This window comes from Somniosus microcephalus, unplaced genomic scaffold (genome assembly GCF_052327205.1).
Source record: "Somniosus microcephalus isolate GS21.2 unplaced genomic scaffold, FLI_Smic_1.0 unresolved_chr1, whole genome shotgun sequence".
NCBI lineage: Eukaryota > Metazoa > Chordata > Chondrichthyes > Squaliformes > Somniosidae > Somniosus > Somniosus microcephalus.
The window spans coordinates 111,243,843-111,264,497 of record NW_028225179.1 but is presented as its reverse complement, the minus strand read 5'-3'; the positions used below and the strand labels follow the sequence as shown (position 1 = coordinate 111,264,497).

The window sequence follows — 20,655 nt, the reverse complement described above, 5'->3', positions numbered from 1 at the left end:
TGAGTGAGGGGGGACTGAGAGTCGGTGAGTGAGGGGGACTGAGAGTCGGTGAGTGAGGGGGGACTGAGAGTCGGTGAGTGAGGGGGGACTGACAGTCGGTGATTGAGGGGGGACAGAGACTCGGTGAGTGATGGGGACTGAGAGTCGGGGAGTGAGTGGGGACTGAGATTCGGTGAGTGAGGGTGGACTGAGAGTCGGTGAGTGAGGGGGGACGGAGAGTCGGTGAGTGAGGGGGGACTGAGAGTCGGTGAGTGAGGGGGGACTGAGAGTCGGTGGGTGAGGGGGTACTGAGAGTCGGTGAGTGAGGGGGGACTAAGAGTCGGTGAGTGAGGGGGGACTGAGAATCGGTGAGTGAGGGGGGACTGAGAGTCGGTGTGTGAGGGGGGACTGTGCGTCGGTGAGTGAGGGGGGACTGAGATTCGGTGAGGGAGGGGGACTGAGAGTCGGTGAGGGAGGGGGACAGAGAGTCGGTGAGTTAGAGGGGACTGAGAGTCAGTGAGTGAGGGGGACTGAGAGTCGGTGAGTGTGGGGGGACTGAGAGTCGGTGAGTGTGGGGGGACTGAGAGTCGGTGACTGAGGGGGGAATGAGAGTCGGTGAGTGAGGGGGACTGAGAGTCGGCGAGTGAGGGGGACTGAGAGTCGGTGAGTGAGGGGGGACTGAGAGTCGGTGAGTGAGGGGGGACTGAGAGTCGGAGACTGAGGGCGGACTGAGAGTCAGTGAGTGAGGGGGGACTGAGAGTCGGTGAGTGAGTGGGACTGAGAGCCTGTGAGTGAGGGGGACTGAGTCGGTGAGTGAGGGGGGACTGAGAGTCGGTGAGTGATGGTGACTGAGAGTCGGTGGGTGAGGGGGACTGAGAGTCGTTGAGTGAGGGGGGACTGAGAGTCGGTGAGAGAGGGGGACTGAGAGTCGGTGAGTGAGGGGGGACTGAGAGTCGGTGAGTGAGGTGGACTGAGAGTCGGTGAGTGAGGGGGGCCTGAGAGCCTGTGAGTGAAGCGGGACTGAGAGTCGGTGAGTGAGGGGGGGCTGAGAGTCGGTGAGTGAGGGGGCCTGAGTGTATGTGAGTGAGGGGGACCGAGTGTATGTGAGTGAGGGGGACCGAGAGTCGGTGAGTGAGAGGGGGACTGAATCGGTGAGTGAGGGGGGACTGAGAGTCGGTGAGTGAGGGGGACTGAGAGTCGGTGAGAGAGGAGGGACTGAGAGTCGGTGAGTGAGGTGAGACTGAGAGTCGGTGAGCGAGGGGGGACTGAGAGTCGGTGAGTGAGGGGGACTGAGAGTCGGTGAGTGAGGGGGGACTGAGAGTCGGTGAGTGAGGGGGGACTGAGAGTCGGTGAGTGAGGGGGACTGAGAGTCGGTGAGTGATGGGGGACTGAGAGTCGGTGAGTGAGGGGGAAATGAGAGTCGGTGAGTGAGGGGGGACTGAGAGTCGGTGAGTGAGGGGGGACTGAGAGTCGGTGAGTGAGGTGGGACTGAGAGTAAGTGAGTGAGGGGGGACTGAGTCGGTGAGTGAGGGGGGACTGAGAGTCGGTGAGTGAGGGGGGACTGAGAGTCGGTGAGTGAGGGGGGACTGAGAGTCGGTGAGTGAGGGGGTACTGAGAGTCGGTGGGTGAGGGGCTACTGAGAGTCGGTGAATGAGGGGGGACTGAGTCGGTGAGTGAGGGGGGACTGACAGTCGGTGAGTGAGGGGGGACTGACAGTCGGTGAGTGAGGGGGGACTGAGAGTCGGTGAGTGAGGCGAGACTGAGAGTCTGAGTGAGGGGGGGCTGAGAGTCGGTGAGTGAGGGGGGTCTGAGAGTCGGTGAATGAGGGGGGACTGAGAGTCAGTGAGTGAGGGGGGACGGAGAGCCGGTGAGTGAGGGGGGACTGAAAGTCGGTGAGTGAGGGGGGACTGAGAGGCGGTGATTGAGGGGGGACTGAGAGTCGGTGATTGAGGGGGGACTGATTTGGTTCAACCATAAATGTATTTTGATGCTTTGGCAACATAAGATGTACCTTATCATGCCAATAAAGCGATTTGTATTGTATTGAGAGGGGACTGAGCGTCGGTGAGTGAGGGGGGACTGAGAGTCGGTGAGTGAGGGTGGACTGAGAGTCGGTGAGTGAGGGGGGACTGAGAGTCGGTGAGTGAGGGGGGACTGAGAGTCGGTGAGTGAGGGGGGACTGAGAGTCGGTGAGTGAGGGGGGACTGAGAGTCGATGAGTGAGGGGGGACTGAGAGTCGGTGAGTTAGGGGGGACTGAGAGTCTGTGAGTGAGGGGGGACTGAGAGTCTGTGAGTTACGGGGGACTGAGAGTCGGTGAGTGAGGGGGGACTGAGGGTCGGTGAGTGAGGGGGGACTAAGGGTCGGTGAGTGAGGGGGGACTGAGGGTCGGTGAGTTAGGGGGGACTAAGAGTCGGTGAGTGAGAGGGGACTGAGAGTCGGTGAGTGAGGGGGGACTGAGAGTCGGTGAGTGAGGGGAGACTGAGATTCGGTGAGTGAGGGGGGACTGAGAGTCGGTGAATGAGGGGGGACTGAGAGTCAGTGAGTGAGGGGGGACTGAGAGTCTGTGAGTGAGGGGGAACTGAGAGTCGGTGAGTGAGGGGGGACTGAGAGTCGGTGAGTGAGGGGGGATTGAGAGTCGGTGAGTGAGGGGGGACTGAGAGTCGGTGAGTGAGGGGGGACTCAGAGTCGGTGAGTGAGGGGGGACTGAGAGTCGGTGAGTGAGGGGGGACTGAGAGTCGGTGAGTGAGGGGGGACTGAGAGTCGGTGAGTGAGGGGGGACTGAGAGTCGGTGAGTGAGGGGGGACTGAGAGTCGGTGAGTGAGGGGGGACTGAGAGTCGGTGACTGAGGGGGGACTGAGAGTCGGTGAGTGAGGGGGGACTGAGAGTCGGTGAGTGAGGGGACTGAGAGTCGGTGAGTGAGGGTGGACGGAGAGTCGGTGAGTGAGGGTGGACGGAGAGTCAGTGAGTGAGGGGGGACTGAGAGTCGGTGAGTGATGGGGGACTGAGAGTCGGTGAGTGAGGGGGAAATGAGAGTCGGTGAGTGAGGGGGGACTGAGAGTCGGTGAGTGAGGGGGGACTGAGAGTCGGTGAGTGAGGTGGGACTGAGAGTAAGTGAGTGAGGGGGGACTGAGTCGGTGAGTGAGGGGGGACTGAGAGTCGGTGAGTGAGGGGGGACTGAGAGTCGGTGAGTGAGGGGGGACTGAGAGTCGGTGAGTGAGGGGGTACTGAGAGTCGGTGAGTGAGGGGCTACTGAGAGTCGGTGAATGAGGGGGGACTGAGTCGGTGAGTGAGGGGGGACTGACAGTCGGTGAGTGAGGGGGACTGACAGTCGGTGAGTGAGGGGGGACTGAGAGTCGGTGAGTGAGGCGAGACTGAGAGTCTGAGTGAGGGGGTGCTGAGAGTCGGTGAGTGAGGGGGGTCTGAGAGTCGGTGAATGAGGGGGGACTGAGAGTCAGTGAGTGAGGGGGGACGGAGAGCCGGTGAGTGAGGGGGGACTGAAAGTCGGTGAGTGAGGGGGGACTGAGAGGCGGTGATTGAGGGGGGACTGAGAGTCGGTGATTGAGGGGGGACTGATTTGGTTCAACCATAAATGTATTTTGATGCTTTGGCAACATAAGTTGTACCTTATCATGCCAATAAAGCGATTTGTATTGTATTGAGAGGGGACTGAGAGTCGGTGAGTGAGGGGGGACTGAGAGTCGGTGAGTGAGGGTGGACTGAGAGTCGGTGAGTGAGGGGGGACTGAGAGTCGGTGAGTGAGGGGGGACTGAGAGTCGGTGAGTGAGGGGGGACTGAGAGTCGGTGAGTGAGGGGGGACTGAGAGTCGATGAGTGAGGGGGGACTGAGAGTCGGTGAGTTAGGGGGGACTGAGAGTCTGTGAGTGAGGGGGGACTGAGAGTCTGTGAGTTACGGGGGACTGAGAGTCGGTGAGTGAGGGGGGACTGAGGGTCGGTGAGTGAGGGGGGACTAAGGGTCGGTGAGTGAGGGGGGACTGAGGGTCGGTGAGTTAGGGGGGACTAAGAGTCGGTGAGTGAGAGGGGACTGAGAGTCGGTGAGTGAGGGGGGACTGAGAGTCGGTGAGTGAGGGGAGACTGAGATTCGGTGAGTGAGGGGGTACTGAGAGTTCGCGAACGAGGGGGGACTGAGAGTCAGTGAGTGAGGGGGGACTGAGAGTCAGTGAGTGAGGGGGAACTGAGAGTCGGTGAGTGAGGGGGGACTGAGAGTCGGTGAGTGAGGGGGGACTGAGAGTCGGTGAGTGAGGGGGGACTGAGAGTCGGTGAGTGAGGGGGGACTCAGAGTCGGTGAGTGAGGGGGGACTGAGAGTCGGTGAGTGAGGGGGGACTGAGAGTCGGTGAGTGAGGGGGGACTGAGAGTCGGTGAGTGAGGGGGGACTGAGAGTCGGTGAGTGAGGGGGGACTGAGAGTCGGTGAGTGAGGGGGGACTGAGAGTCGGTGAGTGAGGGGGGACTGAGAGTCGGTGAGTGAGGGGGGACTGAGAGTCGGTGAGTGAGGGGACTGAGAGTCGGTGAGTGAGGGTGGACGGAGAGTCGGTGAGTGAGGGTGGACGGAGAGTCGGTGAGTGAGGGGGGATTGAGAGTTGGTGAGTGAGGGGGGACTGAGAGTCGGTGAGTGAGGGGGGACTGAGAGTCGGTGAGTGAGGGGGACTGAGTGTCGGTGAGTGAGGGGGGACTGAGAGTCGGTGAGTGAGGGGGGAGTGAGAGTCGGTGAGTGAGGGGGGACGGAGAGTCGGTGAGTGAGGGGGACTGAGAGCCGGTGAGTGAGGGGGGACTGAGAGTCGGTGATTGAGGGGGGACTGAGAGTCGGTGAGTGAGGGGGGACTGAGAGTCGGTGAGTGAGGGGGGACTGAGAGTCGGTGAGTGAGGGGGGACTGAGATCGGTGAGTGAGGGGGGACTGAGAGTCGGTGAGTGAGGGGGGACTGAGAGTCGGTGAGTGAGGGGGGACTGAGAGTCGGTGAGTGAGTGGGGACTGAGCGTCGGTGAGTGAGAGGGGACTGAGAGTCGGTGAGTGAGGGGGGACTGAGAGTCGGTGAGTCAGGGTGGACTGAGAGTCGGTGACTGAGGGGACTGAGAGTCGGTGAGTGAGGGGGGACTGAGAGTCGGTGAGTGAGCGGGGACTGAGAGTCGGTGAGTGAGGGGGGACTGAGAGTCGATGAGTGAGGGGGGACTGAGAGTCGGTGAGTTAGCGGGGACTGAGAGTCTGTGAGTGAGGGGGGACTGAGGGTCGGTGAGTGAGGGGGGACTAAGAGTCGGTGAGTTAGGGGGGACTAAGAGTCGGTGAGTGAGGGGGGACTGAGGGTCGGTGAGTGAGGGGGGACTGAGGGTCGGTGAGTTCGGGGGGACTAAGAGTCGGTGAGTGAGAGGGGACTGAGAGTCGGTGAGTGAGGGGGGACTGAGAGTCGGTGAGTGAGGGGAGACTGAGATTCGGTGAGTGAGGGGGGACTGAGAGTCGGTGAGTGAGGGGGGACTGAGAGTCGGTGAGTGAGGGGGGGACTGAGAGTCGGTGAATGAGGGGGGACTGAGAGTCGGTGAGTGAGGGGGGACTGAGAATCGGTGAGTGAGGGGGGACTGAGAGTCGGTGAGTGAGGGGGGACTGAGAGTCGGTGAGTGAGGTGGGACTGAGAGTCGGTGAGTGAGAGGGGACTGAGAATCGGTGAGTGAGGGGGGACTGAGAGTCGGTGAGTGAGGGGGGGACTGAGAGTCGGTGAGTGAGGGGGGACTGAGAGTCGGTGAGTGAGGGGGGACTGAGAGTCGGTGAGTGAGGGGGGACTGAGAGTCGGTGAGTGAGGGGACTGAGAGTCGGTGAGTGAGGGTGGACGGAGAGTCGGTGAGTGAGGGTGGACGGAGAGTCAGTGAGTGAGGGGGGACTGAGAGTCGGTGAGTGAGGGGGGACTGAGAGTCGGTGAGTGAGGGGGGACTGAGAGTCGGTGAGTGAGGGGGACTGAGTGTCGGTGAGTGAGGGGGGACTGAGAGTCGGTGAGTGAGGGGGGAGTGAAAGTCGGTGAGTGAGGGGGGACGGAGAGTCGGTGAGTGAGGGGGACTGAGAGTCGGTGAGTGAGGGGGACTGAGAGTCGGTGAGTGAGGGGGGACTGAGAGTCGGTGAGTGAGGGGGGACTGAGTCGGTGAGTGAGGGGGGACTGAGAGTCGGTGAGTGAGGGGGGACTGAGTCGGTGAGTGAGGGGGGACTGAGAGTCGGGGAGTGAGGGGGGACTGAGAGTCGGTGAGTGAGGGGGGACTGAGAGTCGGTGAGTGAGGGGGGACTGAGTCGGTGAGTGGGTGGGGACTGAGAGTCGGTGAGTGAGGGGGGACTGAGTCGGTGAGTGAGGGGGGACTGAGAGTCGGGGAGTGAGGGGGGACTGAGAGTCGGTGAGTGAGGGGGTACTGAGAGTCGGTGAGTGAGTGGGGACTGAGAGTCGGTGAGTGAGGGGGGACTGAGAGTCGGTGAGTGAAGGGGGACTGAGAGTCGGTGAGTGAGGGGGACTGAGAGTCGGTGAGTGAGGGGGGACTGAGAATCGGTGAGTGAGGGGGACTGAGAGTCGGTGAGTGAGGGGGGATTGAGAGACGGTGAGTGAGGGGGGACTGAGAGTCGGTGAGTGAGGGGGGACTGAGAGTCGGTGAGTGAGGGGGGACTGAGAGTCGGTGAATGAGGGGGGACTGAGTCGGTGAGTGAGGGGGGACTGACAGTCGGTGAGTGAGGGGGGACTGAGAGTCGGTGAGTGAGGGGGGACTGAGAGTCTCAGTGAGGGGGGGCTGAGAGTCGGTGAGTGAGGGGGGACTGTGAGTCAGTGAGTGAGGGGGGACGGAGAGTCGGTGATTGAGGGGGGACTGAGAGTCGGTGATTGAGGGGGGACTGATTTCGTGAGTGAGGGGGGACTGAGAGTCGGTTCGTGAGGGGGCACTGAGAGTCGGTGAGTGAGGGGGGACTGAGAGTCGGTGAGTGAGGGGGGACTGAAAGTCGGTGAGTGAGGGGGGACTGAGAGTCAGTGAATGAGGGGGGACTGAGAGTCGGTGAGTGAGGGGGACTGAGAGTCGGTGAGTGAGGGGGGACTGAGAGTCGGAGAGTGAGGGGGGACTGAGAGTCGGTGAGTGAGGGGGGACTGAGAGTCGGTGAGTGAGGGGGGACTGAGAGTCGGCGAGTGAGGGGGGACTGAGAGTCCGTGAGTGAGGGGGGACTGAGTCGGTGAGTGATGGGTGACTGAGAGTCGGTGAGTGAGGGGGAAATGAGAGTCGGTGAGTGAGGGGGGACTGAGAGTCGGTGAGTGAGGGGGGACTGAGAGTCGGTGAGTGAGGGGGGACTGAGAGTAAGTGAGTGAGGGGGGACTGAGTCGGTGAGTGAGGGGGGACTGAGAGTCGGTGAGTGAGGGGGGACTGAGAGTCGGTGAGTGAGGGGGGACTGAGTCGGTGAGTGAGGGGGACTGAGAGTCGGTGAGTGAGGGGGGACTGAGAGTCGGTGAGTGAGGGGGGACTGAGAGTCGGTGAGTGAGGGGGGACTGAGAGTCCGTGAGTGAGGTGGGACTGAGTCGGTGAGTGATGGGGGACTGAGAGTCGGTGAGTGAGGGGGAAATGAGAGTCGGTGAGTGAGGGGGGACTGAGAGTCGGTGAGTGAGGGGGGACTGAGAGTCAGTGAGTGAGTGGGGACTGAGAGTCGGTGAGTGAGGGTGGACTGAGAGTCGGTGAGTGAGGGGGGACGGAGAGTCGGTGAGTGAGGGGGGACTGAGAGTCGGTGAGTGAGGGGGGACTGAGAGTCGGTGAGTGAGGGGGGACTGAGAGTCGGTGAGTGAGGGGGGAATCAGAGTCGGTGAGTGAGGGGGGACTGAGAGTCGGTGAGTGAGGGGGGACTGAGAGTCGGTGTGTGAGGGGGGACTGAGCGTCGGTGAGTGAGGGGGGACTGAGATTCGGTGAGGGAGGGGGACTGAGAGTCGGTGAGGGAGGGGGACAGAGAGTCGGTGAGTGAGGGGGGACTGAGAGTCGGTGAGTGAGGGGGGACTGAGAGTGGGTGAGTGAGAGGGGACTGAGATTCGGTGAGTGAGGGGGTACTGAGAGTCGGTGAGTGAGGGGGACTGAGAGTCGGTGAGTGTGGGGGGACTGAGAGTCGGTGAGTGAGGGGGGACTGAGAGTCGGTGAGTGAGGGGGGACTGAGAGTGGGTGAGTGAGAGGGGACTGAGATTCGGTGAGTGAGGGGGGACTGAGAGTCGGTGAGTGAGGGGGGACTGAGAGTCGGTAAGTGAGGGGGACTGAGAGTCAGTGAGTGAGGGGGGACTGAGAGTCGGTGAGTGAGGGGGGACTGAGAGTTGGTGAGTGAGGGGGACTGAGAGTCTGTATGTGATGGGGGACTGAGAGTCTGAGAGTTAGGGGGTACTAAGAGTCGGTGAGTGAGGGGGTACTGAGAGTCGGTGAGTGAGGGGGGACTGAGAGTCAGTGAGTGAGGGGGGACTGAGAGTCGGTGTGTGAGGGGGACTGAGAGTCGGTGACTGAGGGGGACTGAGTGTCGGTGAGTGAGTGGGGACTGAGAGTCGGTGAGTGAGGGGGGACTGAGAGTCGGTGAGTTGGGGGGGACTGAGAGTCGGTGAGTGAGGGAGACTGAGAGTCGGTGAGTGAGGGGGGACTGAGAGTCGGTGAGTGAGGGGGGACTGAGAGTCGGTGAGTGAGGGGGGACTGAGAGTCGGTGATTGAGGGGGACTGAGAGTCGGTGAGTGAGGGGGGACTGAGAATCAGTGAGTGAGGGGGGACAGAGATTTGGTGAGTGAGTGGGACTGAGATTCGGGGAGTGAGGGGGTCTGAGAGTCGGCGAGTGAGGGGTGACTGAGAGTGGGTGAGTGAGGGGGACTGAGAGTCGGCGATTGAGGGGGACTGAGAGTCGGTGAGTGAGGGGGGACTGAGAGTCGGTGAGTGTGGGGGGACTGAGAGTCGGCGATTGAGCGGGACTGAGAGTCGGTGAGTGAGAGGGGACTGAGAGTCGGTGAGTGAGGGGGGACTGAAATTCGGTGAGTGAGGGGGGACTGAGAGTTGGTGAGTGAGGGGGGAATGAGTGTCGGTGAGTGAGGGGACTGAGAGTCGGTGTGTGAGGGGGCTGAGAGTTGGTGAGTGAGGGGGGACTGAGAGTTGGTGAGTGAGGGGGGGCTGAGAGTGAGTGAGTGAGCGGGGACTGAGAGTCAGTGAGTGAGTGGGGACTGCGTTTTGGTGAGTGAGGGGTGCCTGAGATTCGTTGTGTAGGCAACTTGTCTTCGAGAGCTAAACAATTCTTTCGACACATTAATATTATTTTCAATACAAAAGAAATGTGCTGTTATGGATCAGAGTGATTTCCATGTGTTTATTCGGTCTGTCTCATTGTCTGTACATGGCTTTGGGAAGTGTTGAGCTTGTGAAGTCGCTCTATAAATGCAACTTTTCCATTGTTTCGCTAATGCCCTTATTCAATCCCCAATCCAGACTGACATGTCGCTTCACACAATATTGTGCATCAGGGAGGGGGAAGAAAGAAACAGAGAAAGAGAGATTGCTAAAATGTCACACAACTATTAATAGAATTAGAAAATACACGGAATTGTGATCATTTATTTCAATGATTTCACTAACTTAATAATTGCATCAAAGGGAGACTTAATCACATTCATCAGCTGCCCTCTGAATTTATTCTGCGCTGCTGCATAAATAAATGTGTTTGTGCAGGAACTCAAACTCTGAAGCATATACCCAGTTTCCTGCATTATGGTGAGAGGGTTATCGGAATATGTGGCCATATATTGAATTTCTATCACTTCTACACAGACATCATGTGTAACATTTACCAACCATAACAGGACAAAACTGCCTGAGATGGCGAGCAGTAAAATTATCGATTTTCTCCGACTCTCCATCTCTGGATCTTTGTGATTCTCAGTATTGTTACTGCCCCTGAGTCCCCTCCTGACTCTACTGGCCAATAGGATGTGCCTGATGGTCAGAGCATTGAGCAACAAAATCAAAACAAATGGAGCGAATGGAGTTAAAACAAGGTCAAACCAGGAGAATGCCGTCCACACGGGTGAGGTATAGAAGCTTGGATTTATTGTACAGAACCACGATTCATTGTCAATTATTTCCTGATGTTCAATTTTGAAGTATATTGGAATATTTTCGACAAAAGTTATCCCACACACTGTTGCTATAACGACGGCCGCAGTTTTTTCGGTGCAATATTTGACTCTCAGCTTCTGGTAACAAATGGCCACAAATCGATCCAAGGTGAAGCAGACTGTTAACCAGACGGAACAATCAATGGCAACAAAACCCAGGGTGATGCTGAGACTGCAGACAGGAGTGTAGTTCAGGAATGAGTTTGTAAAATGATTATTATTAATCTCATACATTATCACATTAAAAATGATGAACAGTAGATCCGCCGCTGCCATGGCAAGCAGGTAACGAGTTATGCATCTTGAGAGGCCGCACTTTCCTCGGGAGAGAATCACAATTGTCATTAAATTAGCTGCAAGAAAGAGGAAAAAGGAAAATGAGCGATTCTCACAACAAAAGTGTTATCATTGTTTGAAAATGAATGAAAAATATTGCGATTTTTACTTGCTTTCACTCAACTCGTTCTGTCTGTGTGTTAACTCAATGATTAATTCCAGAGCAAAACAATTCTTTACCCAGACACATTAATATATTCCTTCCGAGACACAAAACGTGCTGTTATGGATCAGAGTGATTTCCCGGACTTTATTCAATCTCTACCTGTTTTGTTACAAAGGTCGCTTCACACAATATTGTAGTAAATACAGACATTGTAGAGCAACACCCACACATCCCCTGCGGCTTTACTCTGAATTACTTTAATGAGAATGTGCACCACACACACGGACCTGCCGCATTTATTACCAATAACCGGAGGGATACATTGCACCGTCCAGTTGTGTGATAATCGGACTCACAATGTGACACTTCACACAGCGGGTGAGGAGACAGAAGGAATTCATTAGCAAGGTGTTGCCCCGGTACATGCCCTGTGACTGATGGTGTTGGTCAGGTGGCTCTGTGCCACGTTGTGTGAAGGCACAGTGTAAATAGAAAGAATTTCACACCGGACTCGCAACCAGTTACAAACAGCTAAAATTAACCACGTTAAAACAGTTTGGCACCTGGGTGACTGGACATACTGGATGTGTGTCCGTAAAATACCAATTCAAAGTAATGATTGGAAACACGCATATTACAATAGAGCATCAAATATTTTAATCGCCCGATTGACAATAGATTACTTATAATGGCCGAGAAGTATTGCAACGATGCGTCATCCCGGGGAAGGTTGACTGGCTCCTTGTAACCTGGAGACAGAGATTTAGAATAGATCAGTAGTGCCCAGTAACAGGTGTTTAATGGTTTACTGACGGAGCCAGAGACAGGAGCAGTCTAAACCAAGGGTGACATTACCCACACAAAGTAGGACCAGTTAAATAACTTGTTTCTTGTCTACCCTGACATGCACAACTCAGCAATATACGGCTGATTATCCAAATCCTACCTCTGCACCCACCCCGGGATGTTAGTTCTGCTCAGGGACATGGCCCGCCAAGTTCCTACCTCTTTAGTGCTGCCCAGGGATGTGCCAGGGAACCTGACCTGAGCAGTCAGCACATGATCAAGACTCTGGTGGTAATGAGGCGGGGGTGGACATCCCAGTCTCGGTCTCATTGCCCTGGTCTACCTCATGCTCTGTGCCACTAAACAGTGGAGGGAAGAATGTGGCTTTGAGATCTGCCCCGGACTCCTGCTGACCCAAGTCTCTGGGACAGGCTGGACAGTCTGTAGATTGGAAGCTCGGTTTCCAGAGTCAATCTCCGCCCTCGCCAGCATCCTGAAGTCTAAGCGGGAACTGTTGGCTGCCGGTGGAGATCGGTAGGCTGAAGATCCTGATCCCCGAGGCCAGAAACCTGCAGTGCTGGCTGGGCTCTGATTGTCCTCTCCTGACAGTCCGAACCACGCTCAACAAGACCTTGGGTTTGCTCTGTGCTGCCCGCTCATCATTTAAACGGCATGGACAGGAAACCGTGGTGATCCCAGTGCTGGAAAGAAACAGTACAGTTTAGATGGGCTGCTCCTGCCTAGTGCTGCGACATGGGAGGCAATAATCTGCCTTAATATTGTGACCCAGAATGAAATTGGTACAATTGTAGATTTTGGAACTTCAGAAAAATCCTGTTATCCGCCTGATGATTATATTAAGGACATGCTGGAATATGGGATCAAGTGGCTTATTTAACTGATATCAGAAACTAATGACTGTAAATCAAACACATCAAAACAAACAAACAGCATTGTTAGACAGGCAGCAAGAACAGTAATACAGTTAACACTGAGAAAGTTGAATAATAACTGTTCGTAGTGACTTACCAGGAACACCAATCACTGCCAGAATTGGATAGAAAATTGCTGATATCTGAACAATTATTGGCAGCTGCATTTTTGCTCAGAGGTATCAGTGCCCGTCAGCATGCTGGACTCACAGATCAAACACCCTCAGATCAAACCTTCCTTTATATCAGAGAGAAATCTCAAGTGTACAGAATAATTGACATTAGTTACAGTCATTGAACAAACAGATTAGGTAACTGCTTCACTGCAATACTGATCAGGGAATAGATTATTTTAGTAACATTACCTAGTGGGAATCAGAAAAAACAATAGTGGAGAATATTACTGTTTTTTAGATTCAAAATATTTCTAAAACTCCACTTCTAAGGCACTGGCGTATTGTATTCCAATACAAGGACTTTAATTCATGAGATCAGTCACATTGACATGGACTCTTAGGATGTATTTAGTGAAATAAGTGTCTCCATTTATATCCCTATATAGTCCAATCTTGGTATTAGAATAATAGGTAATCTATTTTCCATTTTTATTGTTCTCCACTACAGAGGTAGTGTCTCCCTATACACAAGAAACACATGGCATCTAAGAACATTCACAGAATCCTACAAAGTGCACAAATTGTTGTGTACAGTAGTTAGTGTGCAAAATATATAGGCGCCAATATTCCTCTTCCCTTCTCCAGGGTGCTGGTCAGGTGCAATGCAGTTGAAGTGTGCTGTAACTGACCTGACCTGAACCTCTCTGGATTTGTGGCATTGGGTCTTTAGAATGCCCCTTGATCCAGTGCGGAAGTGCCCATGGCAGCTGCCCACACCCACTATCTGGAGCCAAAATCCAGAGAATGCTGAAGGTGTGAGGAACCTGTAAAGGTCAGAGGGCTTCCAGCACCAAGGATCCAATGGGTGGTTGTCTTAAAGCTGTACTTCCCTTAAAGGTAGAATTGGATGCTGCAAGGCCGAGTCCTTAAGAGAAAGAAATCTGCCGCCTTTACCCGGTCTGGCCTATATGTGACTCCAGATTCATAGTAATGTGGTTGACTCTTAACTGCCCTCTGAAATTGCCTAGCAAGCCACTCAGTTGTACCAAACTGCAACGAAAAACAATAATAGGAATAAAACCGGATGGACCGCAAAGCATCGATTGGATTCGGACATGACAAAGACACACCCAATCCAATTGACCCTGTAAAGTCCTCCTCACTAACATCTGGGGACTTGTAACAAATTGGAAGAGCTGTCCCATAGACTAGTCAAGCAACAGCCTGACATAATTATACTCACAGAATCACACCTTTCAGCTAATGTCCCACACTCCTCGATCACTATCCCTGTGCATGTCCTGCCCCACCGGCAGGACAGACGCACCAGAGGTGGTGGCACAGTGGTATACAGTAGGGAGGAAGTGGCCCTGGCAGTCCTCAACATTAACTCCGGGCCCCATGAAGTTTCATGGCATCAGGCCAAACAAGGGCAAGGAAACTTCCTGCTGATTACCACTTACCACCCTCTCTCAGCTGATGAATCAGTACTTCTCCATGTTGATCACCACTTGGAAGAAGCACTGACGGTAACAAGGGCACAGAATGTACTCTGCTTGGAGGACTTCAATTCCCATCACAATGCGTGGCTCGGTAGCACAAGTACTGACCGAGCAGGCCGAGTCCTGAAGGATATAGCCGCAAGAGTGGACCTGTGACATGTGGTGAGAGAACCAACACAAGGGAAATACCTACTTGACCTCATCTTCACTAATCTACCTGTCGCAGATGCATCTGTCCATGACAGTATTGGTCGGTCTGGCCACCGCACAGTCCTTGCGAAGACAAAGTCCCACCTTTGCACTGAGGACACCTTCCATCGTGCTGTGTGGCACTAACACCATGCTAAATGGGATGGATTCAGAACAGATCTAGCAGCTCAAAACTGGGTATCCATGAGGCACTGTGAACCATCAGCAGCAGCAGAATTATATTCCACCACAATCAGTAACCTCATGGCCTGGCATATCCCTCAGTCTACCGTTACTATCAAGCCAGGTGACCAACCCTGGTTCAATGAGGAGGGCAGAAAAGCATGCCAGGAGAAGTACCAGGCATGACTAAAAATGAGGTGACAACCTGGTGAAGCTACAACACAGAACTAGATGCATGCTAAACAGCGAAAGGAGCATGCTATAGACAGAGCTAAGCGATCCCACAACCAACAATCAGACCGATACTCTGCAGTCCTGCCACATCCAGTCGTGAATGGTAGTGGACAATAAAACAACGAAAGGGAGGATCATGGGCATTTAGGAGCACCGGAACCCAATCTGTGCATTTAAAGAACCTGCTGGAACCCGATCTGCCTATTTAAAGGAACACCCGGCAGCTGAACTGTGTATTTAAAGGACCCTGCGGCTCCCAATGTGTATATTGAAAGGAGCCCCTGAATCCCAATCTCTATATTTAAAGATCTCCCGGAAGCTGATTTGTGTATTTGAAGGACCATCAGAACGCTATCAGCTTATTTAAAGGTCCCCCTGGAACCCATTCTCTCCCCCCCGGAATCCAATCTGCATATTTAAAGGACCCTCAAAAACCGATCCGTGCATGTAATGGATCCCACAGATTTCAATCTGTGTATTTAAATAGCCCCAGAAAACAATTTGGCCTAGAAATTCACTTTGGGCCCACCAGCTGGCATGCGCCCAAAAGTTAGCGCTGAGCGCAGAGCCAGTTGCGACGGTCAGACATTCAGTTTTTGCGCCCCAAGTCAGAACCGGGCGCTATTCCAGGGTGTGCCCGCCCCCGCTTGGGGCGCTGAAACTGAATTTCAGCGCTCTAGGTGCCGCAGCGCCGCCCGCTGCGGAGCGGCAGACTGCAGTACTGCAGGCCTCCTCCTTCTCTTAAGGGGGAGGTGCCTGCAACGGGGAGATCGCCGCTGGATAGTGCCGGCAAATGAGCCCGGCACCACGGAGAAGTGCCGGGTTCGTGGAAAGCAGCCGGCAATGCGGCGGGGGGGTGTGGAGGAGGCCGGGGAAGGAGGTGCGGGCAGGCGGCCGCCGAAAAAGCGGCCGGCCACACCTCCACCTTAAAGCGCCCCACTAAGGCTACAGTACGGCCCCGTTTTCTGATCACTGTTTGCGGCCGCTGCGGCAGAGGCGGCCGCAACTCAATATGGGGGTCGGGCCGGTAGCGGGGCGGTAGCGGGGCACTGCGCACACCGATGACGTCATCGGTGCCGGCACAGCGCTAACGGCTACCGCCGCCATTACCGCTGCGCTGAATATCAGCGCAAACTCCTCTATTGGCGCAGAAGCCCTCTTTGGGCGGTAACTGGCCGCAAAGCTGGCAGCGCCTTACTGAATTTCTAGGCCTTTGTTTTTTATAAAGAAGTACCCGGAACTGATCAACATATTTAAAGAACCCACAGGACCCGATCTGTGATTTTAAAGGAACCCCGGAACCTGATCTGTGTAATTAAAAAAAACCTTGAACCCGATTGGTGCACTGAAAGGAAACCTTGGATCCTGATCGGTGTATTTAAAGGAACCCCAGGAACCAGACATGCATATTTAAAGGACCCCTGAAAATGGATCTGTGTATTTTAAGGAAGCTCAGAACCTGATCTGTGTATTTAAAGTAACCTGGAACCCGATCGGTGTATTTAAAGTACCCTGGAACCCGATCTGTGTATTTAAAGAACCCTGGATCCTGATCTGTGTATTTAAAGGACCCCAGAACCTGAACAGCGTATTTAAAGTCCTCGCAAACCGATCTGTGTAATTAATGTATCCCTGAACCCGATCAGTGTAAAGTACCCCACAACCCGATATGTGTATTTATAGTACCCCGCAACCTGATCTGTGCATGTAAAGTACCCGGAAATGGATCTGTGTCTTTAAAGTACCCCGGAAGCTGATCTGTGTATTTAAAGTACCCCGGAAACCGATCTGTGTATTTAAATTACCCACAAACCAATCTGAGTAATTAAAGTAGACCAGAACCCCATCTGTGTATTTAAAGTACCCTGGAACACGATCTGTGTATTTAAAGTACCCCGGAACCCGATCTGTGTATTTAAAGTACCCCGCAACCCAATCAGTGCACTTAAAGAACCCCAGAACCCGATCTCTTTATTTAAAGTGCCCTGGAACCCGATCTGTGTAGCTATAGGACCCCGGAACCCGATCTGTGTATTTAAATTACCCTGGAACCCGAGCAGTGTATATAAAGTACTCTGGAACTCGATCTGCGTATTTAAAGTACCCTGGAACCCTATCTGTGTATGTAAAGTACCTGGAACCTGATCTGTGTATGTAAAGTACCCGGAAAGCGATCTGTATATTTAAAGTACCCCGGAACCAGATCTGTGTATTTAAAGTACGCCGGAAACCAATCTGTGTATTTAAAGTACCCACAAACCAATCTGAGTAATTAAAGTAGACCAGAACCCAATCTGTGTATTTAATGTACCCTGGAACACGATCTGTGTGTTTAAAGTACCCCGGAGCCCGATCTATGTATTTATAGTACCCTGGAAACTGATCTGCATATTTAAAGTACCCCGGAACCCGAACAGTGTATTTAAAGTACCTGGAACCTGATCTGTATATTTAAAGTACCCCACAACCCGATCTGTGTATTTAAATTACCCTGGAATCCGATCAGTGTATAGAAACACTCTGGAACCTGATCTGTGTATATAAAGTACCCCGGAACCCGATCTGTGTATTTAAAGTACCCCGCAACACGATCAGTGTTTTTAAAGTACCCCGGAACCAGATCTGTGTACTTAAAGGACCCCAGAAACATATTTTTAAATTTAAAGTACCCCACAATACATTTGGTGTTTTTCAAGTACCCCGGAAACCGATCTGTGTATTTAAAGTACCCGCAACGTGATCAGTGTTTTTAAAGTACCCCAGAGCCCGATCCGCATACTTAAAGGACCCCGAAACCTGATCTGTGTATTTAAAAAACCCCGGAAACCGATCAGTGTATTTATAGTTCCCTGGAACCGAACTGTATAATTAAATTACCCTGGAACCCGATCTGTGTAACTAAAGTACCCTGGAACCCGATCTGTACATTTAAAGTACCCCGAAGCCCGATCTGTGCATTTAAAGTACCCTGGAACCCGATCTGTACATTTAAAGTACCCCGAAACCCGATCTGTGTTTTTAAAGTACCCCGGAACCTGATCTGTGTACTTAAAGTACCCTGCAACGCAATCTGTTTATTTAAAGTACCCCAGAACCCGATCTGTGTATTTAAAGTACCCCGCAACGCAATCTGTTTATTTAAAGTACCCCAGAACCCGATCTGTGTATTTAAAGTACCCCAGAACCCGATCTGTGTATTTAAAGTACCCCGCAACGCAATCTGTTTATTTAAAGTACCCCAGAACCCGATCTGTGTATTTAAAGTACCCCAGAACCCGATCTGTGTATTTAAAGTACCCCAGAACCCGATCTGTGTATTTAAAGTACCCCAGAACCCGATCTGTGTATTTAAAGTACCCCGCAATGCAATCTGTTTATTTAAAGTACCCCGGAAACCGATCTGTGTAATTAAAGTAACCTGGAACCCGATCTGTGTAATTAAAGTACCCCAGAAACCGATCTGTGTATTTAAAGTAACCTGGAACCCGATCTGTGTAATTAAAGTACCCCAGAAACCGATCTGTGTATTTAAAGTACCCCGCAACGCGATCTGTTTATTTAAAGTACCCTGGAACCCGATCAATGTATTTAAAGTACCCCGGAAACCGATCTGTGTTTTTAAAGTATCCCGGAAGCTGATCAGTGTATTTAAAGTACCCCAGAACCCGTCTGTGTATGTAAAGAACCCTGGAACACGATCTCTGTATTTAAAGGACCCCGGAACCTGAACAGTGTATTTAAAGTCCTCGCAAACCGATCTGTGTATTTAATGTACCCCGGAACACGATCAGTGTAAAGTACCCCACAATCCGATCTGTGTATTTAAAGTACCCTGGAAACCGATCTGTGTATTTAAAGTACCCCAGAACCCAATCTGTGTATCTAAAGTACCCCGGAACCCGATTTGTATATTTAAAGTACCCCGCAATCCGATCAGTCTATTTAAAGTACCCCGGAACCCAATCTGTGTATTTAAAGTACCCCAGAGCCCGATCTGCATACTTAAAGGACCCCAAAACCTGATCTGTGTATTTAAAAAACCCCGGAAACCGATCAGTGTATTTATAGTACCCTGGAACCGAACTGTATAATTAAATTACCCTGGAACCCGATCTGTGTAACGAAAGTACCCTGGAACCCGATCTGTACATTTAAAGTACCCCGAAACCCGATCTGTGTATTTAAAGTACCCCAGAACCCGATCTGTGTATTTAAAGTACCCCGCAACGCGATCTGTTTATTTAAAGTACCCTGGAACCCGATCTGTACATTTAAAGTACCCCGAAACCCGATCTGTGTATTTAAAGTACCCCGCAACGCGATCTGTTTATTTAAAGTACCCCGGAAACCGATCTGTGTAATTAAAGTAACCTGGAACCCGATCTGTGTAATTAAAGTACCCCAGAACCCGATCTGTGTATTTAAAGTACCCCAGAACCCGATCTGTGTATTTAAAGTACCCCAGAAACTGATCTGTGTATTTAAAGTAACCTGGAACCCGATCTGTGTAATTAAAGTACCCCGGAATCCGATCTGTGTATTTAAAGTACCCCGGAAACCGATCTGTGTTTTTAAAGTACCCCGGAAGCCGATCTGTGTATTTAAAGTACCCCGCAACGCGATCTGTTTATTTAAAGTACCCCGGAAACCGATCTGTGTAATTAAAGTAACCCGGAAACCGATCTGTGTTTTTAAAGTACCCCGGAAGCCGATCAGTGTATTTAAAGTACCCCGGAAACCGATCTGTGTTTTTAAAGTACCCCGGAAGCCGATCAGTGTATTTAAAGTACCCCAGAGCCCGATCTGTGTATGTAAAGAACCCTGGAACACGATCTCTGTATTTAAAGGACCCCGGAACCTGAACAGTGTATTTAAAGTCCTCGCAAACCGATCTGTGTATTTAATGTACCCCGGAACACGATCAGTGTAAAGTACCCCACAACCCAATCTGTGTATTTAAAGTACCCTGGAAACCGATCTGTGTATTTAAAGTACCCCAGAACCCAATCTGTGCATTTAAAGTACCCCGAAACCCGATTTGTATATTTAAAGTACCCCGCAATCCGATCAGTCTATTTAAAGTACCCCGGAACCCGATCTGTGTATTTAAAGTACCCTGGAACCAGGTCTGTGTATTTAAAGTACCCTGGAAGCCGATCTATGTATTTAAAGTAACCTTGGACCCGATCTGTGTATTTAAAGTTCCCCGGAAATCGATCTGTGTATTCAAAGTACCCTGGAACCTGGTCAGTGTATTTAAATTACCCCAGAACCCAATCTGTGTATTTAAAGTACCTGGAACCCGATCTGTATATTTAAAGGACCCCGGAACCCGATCTGTGTATTTAATGGACCCCGGAACCCGATCTGTGTATTTTAAGAATTCTGGAACCCAATCTGTGTATTTAAAGTACTCCGGAAATCGATCTGTGTATTTAAAATACCCCGGAACCTGATCTGTATATTTAAAGAACCCTGGAACCCGATCTGTGTATTTTAAGAACCCTGGAATCCGATCTGTGTATTTAAAGTACCCCGAAACCCGTTCGGTGCATTTAAAGTACCCCGGATCCCGATCTGCATATTTAAAGTATCCCGGAAACTGATCTGTGTATTTAAAGTATCCCGGAACCCGATCAGTGTATTTAAAGTACCCTGGAACCCGATCAGTGTATTTAAAGTACCCTGGAACCCGATCAGTGTATTTAAAGTACCCTGGAACCCGATCAGTGTATTTAAAGTACCCCGGAACCCGATCAGTGTATTTAAAGTACCCTGGAACCCGATCAGTGTATTTAAAGTACCCTGGAACCCGATCAGTGTATTTAAAGTACCCTGGAACCCGATCAGTGTATTTAAAGTACCCTGGAACAAGGTCAGTGTATTTAAAGTACCCTGGAACACGATTAGCGTTTTTAAAGTACCCTGGAACCTGATCTCAGTATTTAAAGTATCCCGCAACAAGATCAGTGTATTTAAAGTACCCTGGAATCCGATCTGTGTATTAAAAGTTCCCCGGAACCTGATCTGTGTAAATAAAGTGCCCTGGAAACCGATCTGTGTATTTAAAGTACCTTGGAATCCGATCTGTGTAATTAAAGTAACCTGGAACCCGATCTGTGTAATTAAAGTAACCTGGAACCCGATCTGTGTATT

At 52.2% G+C, this 20,655-nt stretch overlaps 1 protein-coding gene across 1 annotated transcript; it reads right to left on the bottom strand.

Annotated features, from left to right (window-relative positions):
• Window positions 1-9,271: 9,271 nt before the first annotated feature.
• LOC147095706 (putative G protein-coupled receptor 139) lies at window positions 9,272-12,623 on the bottom strand. Its single transcript, XM_085974755.1, has 2 exons — window positions 12,373-12,623; window positions 9,272-10,468 (listed from the first exon to the last, which is right to left on the bottom strand). Exons 1-2 carry the CDS (start codon window positions 12,440-12,442, stop codon window positions 9,555-9,557), a joined length of 984 nt encoding a protein of 327 aa, XP_085830881.1. The 5' UTR covers window positions 12,443-12,623; the 3' UTR covers window positions 9,272-9,554.
• Window positions 12,624-20,655: the final 8,032 nt, after the last annotated feature.

Bases quoted from the DNA above. Each gene is read 5' to 3' on its own strand.
- LOC147095706 (XM_085974755.1), bottom strand. From the start codon at position 12,442: ATGCAGCTGCCAATAATTGTTCAGATATCAGCAATTTTCTATCCAATT. The intron at 10,469-12,372 runs GTAAGTCACTAC...TCTTTCTTGCAG, and splicing joins GGCAGTGATTGGTGTTCCTG to CTAATTTAATGACAATTGTG.